This window comes from Epargyreus clarus, unplaced genomic scaffold (assembly GCF_041222505.1).
Source record: "Epargyreus clarus isolate Ecla_fem2 unplaced genomic scaffold, WU_Ecla_fem_2.2 ptg000029l, whole genome shotgun sequence".
Taxonomy (NCBI): Eukaryota; Metazoa; Arthropoda; class Insecta; order Lepidoptera; family Hesperiidae; genus Epargyreus; species Epargyreus clarus.
The window spans coordinates 8158166-8170932 of record NW_027332235.1 but is presented as its reverse complement, the minus strand read 5'-3'; the positions used below and the strand labels follow the sequence as shown (position 1 = coordinate 8170932).

The 12767-nt window shown below is 35.9% G+C and overlaps 1 protein-coding gene across 1 annotated transcript in view; it reads right to left on the bottom strand.

Annotated features, from left to right (window-relative positions):
* Gycalpha99B (guanylate cyclase 1 soluble subunit alpha 2) overlaps positions 1-12767 on the bottom strand; it is a 130236-nt gene that overhangs the window by 12596 nt on the left and 104873 nt on the right. Inside the window, exon 9 of the mRNA XM_073089532.1 lies at positions 66-245. Within this exon, the coding sequence (XP_072945633.1) occupies positions 66-245 (180 nt within the window). The remainder of the gene's footprint in view (positions 1-65; positions 246-12767) is intronic.

Here is a 12767-nt window from a genome sequence, read left to right as displayed (position 1 = left end):
TTTTAAGCACTTAAACCTTCCTACTGCGCCTTAATTCCAAGAAAACAATTAGAGTTACCACCAACCTGAGCTCTAGCCTGCTCGCTGACCAGGATAACATCCCTCGTAGCGTCGTGTAATGGTATATCAGATATGAAGAGTCCTCTCCCAGTCAACCCCTCCAGCCCGTCCAAAAATGGAGACCCAACGAAGAGTAGAGAGTCAGACTCTGCGCAGAACACCATCTGACCTTTGATCTCGAGACCCTGTGGAAGATAGAAGTCAATAGTAATTTTGAAAAAAAAAATGAAAATGATAATATTTTATTCATATCAACATAGTTACATCAGTGCTTACTGCGCGCGCGTGTGTGTGTGTGTATGTGTGTTTCTGAATGCGCGCATGTGTGTGTCTGAAATGTTATACTTCAAAAGAAAGATGGTGATTTAAATAAGGATTCCGTAACACATAATTTTATTCCATGACATAATTATGGACTTTCATAACAGAAATTATTAAACAACATTAAAGTATCTAATTACAATTCGAACATTACACCTGTCGAAATTACGCACATAATTGCCTCGAATGGTACATTACGGGCAATAATTGTTGCGAGGCTTAAGACTCAAAGATTGAATACTCAAACCAATACTCAAACATACAAATATTAACACATACACAATGAACTAATAAATACTATTTTAAATATTGAGTTATAAGTTTACTTTTGCTTACTTAATACTTAATAATAAGTTAATACTGTTATAAACATTTAGTTATAAGTCTACTGTAAATATGCTATGGAAGAGCGGAGCCACCCAAACAAGCAATAAAACGCTCAAAGGACGGCTCCAATCATTGTCTGCTAAATAACCCTTTTTGTAGACCGTAATAAATATTTTTTTATTTTGATCTTTCGTAAATATCTGTAATTTGAAAACTTTATTCTGGTTTGAATAATGTTAACTTATTTATCTGAAGCTATAGCTAGCTGTAGCTAAGTCAGTTGAACTGACCAATTTAAAGGACTGTACAGTTTAGGCAGTGTAAGATAAATTGAATGTAATAACAATCTTCAAACGAGATTTTCAATATCGTGAATGTCATGATCAAAAATACAAGTACACAACAGACACAGGCAATTCCAAATTAATTATTTAGATATCAGCCCGGAATCCAATTCCAGATCGAAACCAATTCCAAATCCAAAAACTCAGTAAAGATTGTAAGACACGTGAAATTCAAAAAGGTAGATTAGACAACTCCGATTGCTTACACGAAGTCAAGGGGAGTAAAAAAACTTGGCCGCAAACTACAAAGTTGCAGGAAATAGATTTTCTTTTATGGGCGTTTTATTTCCTTTTTTATGTACTTCCAGGCATTTTAAAGCTGACCTCATTCTGAAACGGGTGCTTAGTACATTAAAACAACGTATAGTTCTATCTCTTTGAACATTTAGACAAAATTGTGGTTTTAAAATGCAAATTACCTTTGTGTGGTAGGCTGGTAAAATTACCCCGGAATTTAAAAAAGGAAGCCTTCTATTACTACTATTATTTTGAAATCCTTTGAATCTTGAATCCTTGACTCCGTGCAGAAACGCGCGATCCGAATCGTCAACGACCCCAGGACGTCCGATCGGTTACAACCTTTAAGCTTGCGGAGGGACATAGGTCCCCTCTGCGTGTTCTACCGGCTTTACAATGGTGAGTGTTCCGAGGAACTATTTGACCTGGTGCCTATGTCACCATTCCTCCATCGCACCACTCGCCGAAGGATGAAGTTCCATCCACACCAACTGGACTCGTGGCGGTCCTCCATGGTTCGGTTTACACGGATGTTTCCTTGCCACGGACATGCAAGATGTGGAATGAACTTCCTTCTGAGGTATTCCCGGAGCGCTATGACATGGGGCTCTTCAAAAAAGGTGTAAAAAGAGCTCTTCTCCAAAGCCGACGATGCATTGGCGACTCCTCTGGTGTTGCAAATGTCCATAGGCGACGGTGACTGCTTTCCATCAGGTAGCCCGTCTGCCTCATCGTTTAGGTATAATTATAAAAAAATAATCCAATTCATTGTAATAATGCTACTTAGTTTAAATTTATTGTGAAGGTGGTAGAACCCTTTGTGGTTCGACTCTGGCAGCACCACCGCCACACCTATTTCTGCCTTATTAGAGTAGTATTAAGCGCTGCTTTAATCTGGTCTTAAGTGTGTGGGAAGGAAGATATACTATTCCGAAACGTTCCAACTTATTCCTCAGGGGTTGCGGCGCATCTGTGGCCGACCTCAAAAATATCTAATCCTATCTGGGGTTGATTATAGATGTCCATGGCAGTAACCATTTACCATCTAGCGGACTGCATGCTTGTCTGCTACTCCTATATTATAAAAAAAATATCGTTTGCTGGCAAAAAAACTTTACCTGTAGTTACGAATATGGATGAAGATTTTTTTAATTCACGAAACCCTAAGTCAGAGTTTTATAATAAACTAATCGCGGGAGTCGGAGTATTCGCAGAATTTTATAGATCTTCATAAAAATTGATAGACAGTACATTACTCACTTTCGTAAAATATTAGGGGAAATACCTAGCATAAAAACGAAAAATCATTTGCTAGCTCGCACGTGAACCGCGTGGGGGTAATATCAAAAATATCTCACCCAAGTATTCAACTAAGCTAGTTCTGAAGAACAAAGGCACGTCTCTCCGTTGAATTATTGTAATCAATGGCGTGCCTCATTCAACCCGTCTTCATGAATATATTCAAGAGATCGCTTCATCACTCTCTGATTAGAAATTCTCTGGCTGCCTATTAAGAATATTACGCGGCTTTTTTACTGCTCGTTTGAATACACAAAGGCTAGACGTGATGATATTACGAGTTATTTATAAACTGGGGTCAAATCGAACGGAATGTTAAGGTCGGACAAAGTTGCGTACTAAGATTTCACTAGGTGCAATTAAGTGAAGAAAATAATATTATGAATTCAATACTTTTTGGGATTTTCTTTTTTATATTAATTTTTTACAAAGGAATATGCAATACTGGTGGGAAAGACACCGCCATCTCCCTTTCCTTCCGCAACTTGCCAAGAGATGGCGCATACGTACCTGAATCATGCTATTTAAGTTTTTTCAACATCTTACATATAAACAAGCTCCGAACTAAGTCTGTCATCGCATTTTCGCTGCACAATGATGATCAACTGACCTGGTGGGAGAACTTCCATTGTCAAAGATTCATTACTATACTCGTAGCTGTTGCATGGCCAATCTCTTGATTGAAATCAATCGTTCCTTACTATTAGAACAACGAGAACACAGTAGGTGTGTTAGAAAGTAGAAATACCTGTATTTATTGTATAATCACGCCACGATCAGACCACACAGAGTTTTACCAGCATAATTGCACAACGACAAAACAGCTAACAGTGTATGACTAACATAGTGTCCATAATTCCTTTTGGTGGCGGATACAAAGCGATTTCGTAAGCCCAGGGGCTATCTTCAAAGCAAGCAATTCCGTGCAATATCCGAAACACTACTGCACAACTCCGAAACAATCATGTTCGTACCAATCAATTCTACTGATACAGTCTCTTTGAAAAGAGCTTTGGAGACCGTCTACTCAGAAAATTTGTTAAGCTCCTAATTACTTGTTAATTAAGCAACGTAATACATTTACATTAAAAGTTAAAACAAGCTTTCGTATTCTCAAGGAGACTTTTCATTGAATTCGCATACAGGGTGAATTTTTCAAACGGGCCTTTAGGGCCAAATCCGAAACTATAAGGATTAGCGAAAATGCTGAAAGGAGTTACGAGGCCGATTTTGATAAAAACTAAAACTGCATCATTACTTTTTAAAAAAAAAATTCTGTATTTTTTTCAAAATGAACTCGTTCGATTCCCGGCTAGGGCAAAAGTTATTTTAAAAAAGTAGTGATGCAGTTTTATTTTTTATCAAAATGGGTGTCGTAACTCCTTTCAGCATTTTTCGCTAATCCTTATAGTTTCGGAATTGGCCCTGAAGGCCCGTTTGAAAAATTCACCCTATATATTTGGTGTATATATTTTTTATATTGAAGTACCATACAAGTAAGTGAAAGCCCCAGTTAGATTAGATTTCTACCTCAAAATAGTCTGTAGCTCTTACTACACCTTTCAAACCAGAACGAACCGTTACTGATATTAGGTTTATATAGGCATAATTTTTTAAAATATAATTAAGATAGAAACAGATCGCAATTTTATTTTTTTGGTGTCAAAGTTTTTGGTTACCATGTTGAAAAAGTGAAAATGATTTTCAAGCTCTATCAGGCGACTTATTCGTCGCGCATTTTTTTCTAAAAATAATTACCGTCTCAAATGTAATCATCTACAACGTTGTTTCTATAACTTTTTGTCATAGAACCCAAATAAAAAGTTATTATACACTAAATATATCATCATTTGGAAGCAAATGTTTTAAAACTTTATTCTAGTCATTTTCAAAAGAATGACAACAAAATGATACAATGGTTTCAATTAATTATTTTGTCTATTAAAGTTACGTTTGGAAATTTTCAGTGAACTAGCAGATGTAGGTAACCAGAATCAGAACCATAAAAAGACTTTATGTGTGTTAGTGATTCATACGCTCGCGTAATCCCCAAAACATGCTTACATTTCACCGCCACATGTGGGTACTAAAACAAAGTTCGGTTGCCTGAAAATTTCGTAATAGTTTCACCGTTTCAAACGAAATGCTGAATGGAAAATTCAGACACATGGAGTTTTACCACTAGAAACTAGAAAATCACGAAATACTATTTCAACTGAAATAGAATTTTGAAATAAATCAGAACTATAGACGTGCGGGATTTTGTGTGGACGAAACTCCAATGTTTTGATAATAATATTGTCACTGTAAACTGTTATTATATTTGAAGTATTTGTTAACCACTATAGTTACATATTGTTGCCTTATAATTGCAGTGTACTTTGCTGTACTCTGATTTAAAGGGTGTAGCAACACATTTGTGCCGGATCTCAAGTAGGAATTCAGTTATATATTTTTAATCATGTTTGAAGTTGCTTGCACGTGTCCTTGTACGGCAATCATCATTAATCTTTATTAAAAGTACCCTTAAGATATAATAATCATTTATTTTAAATTTACTAAGAGGCGTGTGTAGGTTGCTCGATTACAACGTAAGTTATATCCAATACTGATAATATTAGACAAAAATCTATAGGTCGAAAAGTTGACTTATTAAATTTAACAACTTGATTGATGAAAGACCTATAGGAATCAGTTTTAAATATAAGTAAGAACCATTTGAACTTTAAAAACATAACCTCAAAATTTTCACAACCCACATCATATTATAAAGGGTTCGCATTACAAATTGATGTTAAGACACACCAAAATTAGAAATGTAAACAAATCCAAGACTCAACCAATTTTACGCTGAGGTAAAAGCCAAGTTTCCAGGTCACTCCCTTGTTTACATCGCATACCACTACCACGAAACTCCATTACGAATTTATTAGTAACGTGAGTACGCTCCGAGTAACAATCGAGTTATCGGAATTACCTCTAGTGGTGTATGTAATTTGTTAAGTTATACGTGGAGTTACGGAAAATGTTGACAATAAGTTCATTCAAACACATGAAATGAAATTGCCTACACGCTTTAGATGTATGATTACCAATTGGGCAAATCGGCTAACCTCACCTAACCCAACCAGTAAAACGTACTCGAGCTTTTGTTTTCCATTGTTCATGAGTGGGTTGAGGAGGAATATTAGAATTGTACGTTTAATCTTGTTTGTTCCGCTATTTGCAAGATTGGAAGCGACATAATATAAAATTGTCAGAAAGATTTGAATTATGTGACGCTTAAGATATCCTAATCAGATATCCAATGTAGAGTGAGTACTATCCACGCAGTGAAACAAGAAACAAAGTTTTACCGAGATGCTTCAATTCGACGCAGATTAGTGAAGAAATGGAGGTATGGATTAAAGGTCTAGTATTTTTGAATATTTCCAAACTGTCCATTACGAATTTTACAATGTTTAAAGAAAAATAAAAATGTACATAAATTTCGAGGGGGGAAACCTTTAAAAGGTACCCCACGACGTGAGAGCGACGCCGGGTTATGTGGCATTAACACCCGCCCGGTGGCCGTCCTCAATGCTTGTTGGAGAACTCCGGGATCTCTGACGGAACACAACCGGAGTCCTCCAAACGCAATGCCCCGATCAGGCTCTGACCTGGGGAAATGGGGATTCCAACTAAGTAAAACCTATCTATGCGTCCATATATTTATACATACATACGTTCATAAATATAATATGAATCCAAAGACAACATTGTTCTATAGACGTTTAATAGAGCTTCAGTTTCGTTCAGAAGCTTTTACGTTTCCCTTATAATAATGTCATTTGTGGTGGCTCTGGTGTTCTGTTCTGTGGGAAATGGGAACAATTGTTGCGGTTTATTGTTTGTTAGTGTTGTATTTGTCTTCCTTTTACGACCGGTTATATCCGGATATTTAGTTTTGCTTGTTTCAAATGTGCGTACTTTTTACTGTACTCGTACTAGCAAAGAGAATTAAATTTTGGAAATAAAAACAATAGTTGTGTGCTCTCGGTCAAAAATGACAATACTTTTTGACGCCAAAGAACCACAGGTGGTAGAACCCTTTGTGGTTTGACTCCGACGGCACCAGCTCCACACCTACTTTTGTCTAATAACAGCTGTGTTCGGTTTTGAAGGGTGTGGTAAGGGAGACATACTTTTCCGAGGCGTTCCAACTTAATGCTCAGGGGTAGCGGCGCATCTGTGGCCGACCTCAGGTAGGAATATCTCGTCCTATCTGGGGTTGTTTACCATTGTACATGGGCGGTAGTAGCCACTTACCATCAGGTGGACTGCATGGTATCACCGATGGATATTGTAGATAAATGTTACTACACCTTTCAAACTAGAAGTAAGGAGCATTACACAGCTATTTATGTAAACACCAGTGTAATGAAGTGCGTTACATAATAGTATGAAAATGTAGATAATTATGTATGAAATGTAACAGGTGTGAAATGTAAGTAGTGGTAGTGGTATAAATAATATATTTATTCATACCATTAAGTACTATTTGTGTTTCCATGCGTTTTATTTTAATTTATCTTTGTTATGTGTATGCTGCTAAATTAGGGCATACATTGGAAAATGCGAGCGCAATTAGAGCATGCCTTTTTTTTAGTTGACGAGGAGGAAAACCTTTAAAAGGTACCCGACGCCGTGGGAGCGACGCTGGGTTATGTGGGACTTTTACCGCACTAAAACCCCCCGGTGGCCGACCTCAGCGTTTGGGAGAGAACACCGGGATCTTCAACGGAATACAACCGGAGTCCTCCTAACTCGATGTCCTTCTATCGGGCTCTGCCCTGGGGGGAGCAATTTACGCTCCTCTTACATCCCCTGATTATTACAGTGATATGTGACTACACAAACCACTGTCCTTCCCGGAGTTGCTTGCTGGACGGTTTGAGCTCCCACTATTGCCACCCGCAACCCCGGAAGCCCCTTTTAGTCGCCTCTTACGACAGGCAGGGGATACCGTAGTCCTATTCTGGTCCCGGGACTACAGGGACAAAGACATGCCTAGGACATGAACTCGCGGATAGAGAGATCGAGTTTCTAGCACTAAGCTATCACTGCTTACACCAATCACGAGTCATTTGACAAAATTACTTCATGTGAAGACTTATGTATAATCGAGACCCGTAGTAACGCCCGGGGTGTTTACCCAGGTCAGGGGTTCAGTCACAGTCACGAAACAAACAATAGTTCTACACGGCACAAAGTACGTGTCAGTATGTCTGTTTGTTCACTGTTCTTGGTCGCTGTTTGCTGGGGAAGATTTAATCAAGGTAGCTCCACTTATGAGTATATTTGTGGGTATATTTGTATAGAGTGTTGCGGAATTAGAACTTCATTTTTATAGTATTTAATAGCAGTGATTGTGTAGTGAAATGGATTTCAATCTCTCACGTAATATAAGCAGACGTTCTAACTTAGTCTTCAAAAAGAACGCTATGTAAAAAAGCGTACTATAAACTAAGTGATTATTTGACTGACAAAACGGTGTGGTCTGTAGTAGTTCTAGCTCCACATGTAACATTAGGCTAAATTTGACATTGTAAAAATGTGTTTTTTTTAAAGATGTGTGTTATGGAGTTCCTGTCGCCGCTTCTTCTCCGTAACGAAACACCTTGCGAAGAGGCGGTAGTTGTATTGACATTCAAAAAGTGTTCTGTAAATAACCTACTATGAATAAAAAACAATGATTTGATTAGATATGAACACATTTTGCCCACTTGTAGTATGACTTTGAATCTATTTATGATTGATTGCTTTATTCTAGCTACATTTATTTCTTAAAAAAAACTATTCCAGTTAATACAACTTGCCGTTAAAAGTATCAACTTCAGATGGAAGTCAATTTTTCTATGATATTGTATATTACTACACTAACACTAAAGTACACACAATGTGATAACACTGATAAAGTGTACACAATTATATTTATTTCTATTTCATAATTATTAATTTTAGTCTTTTATTTTGTAAAACGCAGTATCATTACTACAAATTTATTGTATTATTAGTATTGTCTTAAAAAGGAACATATAATACACCCATGGTCATTCTATTTACCAATAAACCACTAAAATAAACATAACAAATAAAGAAAGATAATATAATTGGTAATTAAGACACCAATAAAAATAATGATATTTATATTTACTTTGAAATAAAATTGCGTTTCTTAATTTCATTACTATGTTTAATACAAAAAAAAATTGATCAAAATAGTCACGTACTAACCGTATATCAAAACGCTCGACCAAATAGAGAACTTACAAGTATTTGACAAACTTAATCAAAATCAATCACAATGGACAATGCCACATATTTATTTAAGACCAGTATCCACAGACCACCATTCACAATCGAATGGGACACACTAGAGTGTCCTTCCACACAAAATAAATTAGGGTTTTGTATAACAATCCTTTCACGAGAACTCAACACCTTTCTAGTGTCCGCCAAATAGAAAACTAGTTTATTTACTTACAAAAGCTTTCTGAGGCTCTCAGGTCCCAAGATTGAATCAAATCGAAACACTCGTAAGAAACAGACGTGCAAACAAACCGTTGTGGTGTTGTCAGCATTTTCGCTACTTATTGGCGCTTTTCGAGTAACGTAAAACCGAGTTAAATCTTTTTGTGAGTACAGTTCGATCTCGTGCGGTGTGGCCAAGAAAATAGCGTATTGTTAGATACATAGTATCTATTATGCATGCTACATAGTAACTATGTAACACTGTTTTACTCACACTGATTGTCAAGTTTTGAATAATGACGCGTTATAAAATGTATGATAAGTAATCAATTATTTACTCACTCTATTGAGATCGATACTAGCCTTAAAAGAGAACATATGAACATTATTAAACATCATATTACAACTATTATAAAATCACTAACAACGAATGTATAATTCTAACATATATTATATAAGTTACATTATGCGTCACATCTTACTGAATCGCGTCTTTATTAACCCACTACCCAGCCAAACATAGTTAAGACTATATACATTTTTAATCCAATTAGTTATAATCTGTGTATCACTTTTGAAAATCGCGTGTCTTGTGGCCCACCTGTTCAGCCAAACATAGTTAAGGGGGCTGCAAATAACTTTTAGACTATGTACAATTTAATCCAATTAGTTATAATCTGTGTATCACTTTTGAAAACCGCGTGTCTTGTGGCCCACCTGCCCAGCCAAACATAGTTAAGGGGCCTGCAAACAGCGGGTGGACTATTTACATTCCCTAACAAATCCACAGTAACGAGCTCATCTCGGCCCGACTTTTATTTTTCGCTCGCTATCCTCTTTGTGGATAAACATCGTGTAATGCTGTTTGCTTAGTTGCTTAATACTGAAAAACTTTGTAGCGGTTACGTGGGATTATCGTTTTGTTGTTGCAAATCCTATTAATGGCGGTTGTTTCGTATATTGTTATGTGAAATTTTTCAACTATTTCAGTTAAATTCTTTGGCGAAAAATAAGAAATAAAAAGGATATTTTCTTGCAAATATGTTTACAAGATGTATTTCAAGTTACATTGTGGTTTGGTTGTAATATCATTTATTTATTGACCGTATTTTTGACGTAAAATGTAAATCCATTTTTGGCTATTACTTTGATATTAAATTAATTAATTAATTAATAGTAGGAACTTCTGTGTATCATCTCCCTGTGTGTCAACAAATCTGATATGCACGGTTCGGAATTCGATCCCGACCAAAAATACATCTAAATAATTAATAGATATTCCTGTTCTGTATCTGTATTTTTGTACTTGTCTTAGTGTGTTTATGATCCTCATGTCACAAAAAAATTAAAATGGAGCTATGAGTGTAGAATATCTTATCTTTAGTACATTGATTTAAAAGGTGAAAGAATGGCGAATTATTAGAGTATTATTACCGGTTTCACTAGCGTATCATCTGTAGTCTACAGTGACCTCTTAAAATTAGTTAGACTTTACATAGTTCAGTACTTTTACTAATCTTTCGATAAAAATGTGATTTGAATATAGAACGATTTTATTTTACAGCGACACTCACAGTCATAGAGTTGTACAGTTCCGCTGACAAGTAATCTCACTCTGGACAAAACTATCTTTCCTACAAAGGACTGTGAGAATGAGGAGTGTTTTGTCGACCGTCGACAAAGAAAGTGTGGCATCCAGATATAATAGCGATATTGTTGGTGTTACGACGATACGGTTCCATTGAATGAATAGATGAGACTTTAACTTATATAACCGTTGCTACGAAGTGAAGAATTCTTTTATTCGGCTGCGGTAATATTTTTTAAGTAAATATATAGTATGTTCGTACATACGAAACAATAACGCATACATACATACCTACATACATATGTAACATGTATTACATATGAGGAGTTAATGAATTCCTCAAAATTATGGGAATGACATAGGATTCATTACTTTTTTCTATGAATTATTTTAAAAGAGCGTCATTATATAAAAATAAGAATATTTTTATAATAATCACTAACTTTCGCACTACAAAAATCTTATTGCTAAGCTTGGCTTATCGAATTGATTGAAAAACTTAAAAATGCATATGATAAGAATTATGCCGGATTATAATATTTCATACTCGACTAACGTTGTTCTTCGGAACTTGATTACATAAAATAACGCCATTTTACATAGCATAGCGTTGTGTCTCCAAGTTTTAAAGGCAATTTCAAGTTTTTCAGTTTACACGGCACTAGTTAGAGCCAACTCCAACTACAGTTACTAGTACTGCATGCAGACTAGTAACAACTACGTCTTGCGTGCAATTGCAATAATGGTTCAAAAGTTTTTGCAACTGCATAATCTTAATTTTAAATTTCTGAAAAATAATACTGACAAAAATAATTGAAAATATATTTCCCATTTCCTCAGACGACTCAGATTATAAGATTTTTATTGGTATAATAAAGAAATCACAATATTAGAATAACAGGATAAATCAACAGGGAGTAAGTCGCTAACATTATTTTTTACTTTGATTATTATCATAAGCTATCATATATAATTTAGTTAATTGAGAATTGGTAGGAGTTACTTACGCCTACGTGGAAAATACACTATGCCAATTTCTCTCATCATCTTAAATGTAAAACCTAAGGGATATTATATAAAAGAAGAAAAACTGAAGCTCATACCGCTGGCCCATTTCGTATGAGTGGGCACGATTCGCCACAAATCGGGTGTCATCACACCCAAAATTGTTTCTGTTCTAACGGATTTATTTAAAATCTTGGCCTGTCCGAACATGATACCTGTTTCTATTTTAGGAGAGAAATATCTATTGGTTTTGTTTGTAAAGAGATTTTTGTACCTGTCACAGGTTCCGAAATGAATATTTGAATATGGAAGATGTTTTTCCCAACATTAGTAAAATCCCATGATTGAAATTAAAACCACTGTAGTATAAACTAATGGACGTTATTAATTTGTTATCTTAAACGTACAACCGGTTCGGGTGTTGTATAGAAGAAGAAAAACTGAAGCTCATACCGCTGGCCCATTTCGTATGAGCGGGCACGAATCGCGACAAATCGGATGTCATCACACCCAAAATTGTTTCTGTTCTAACGGATTTATTTAAAACTAGTTTTCGCCCGCGGCTTCGCCCGCGTTTAGAAGAAAATAATATAACATACATAAAACTGAAAATTCGTACCTTCAACTTTGCTAAAGATCACTTGTACAAATGCATAGTTTACGATTCAATTCTTACTAATATCGATTAAAATAATCGATGTTTTGGATCCAAAAAATCGATTATCCGATTAATCGATCTTAGATCGCCATCCCTAGTTCCCGTGGGATTTCCGGGATACAAACTATCCTATGTCCTTTCTCGGGTCTCGGACTATCTTTGTACAAAGGACAATGCCCATGAAAGTATGGACCGCCGTCCAGAGTTGCATCAAATTGAAACTTGTTGTGGACGATGTATAATTAACCAAATACTACCACCAATAATTATTTTTTAGATCAGCACCCGGGTTCTGAAGTTATTTACCCAAATGTTACATAACCTCAAAAGCAAAAATATAGACGATAGATTGATGGTCGGTTTTAACTGATAGTAGGTACCTATAATGTAGTTCGATTAACATATTCCATTTACT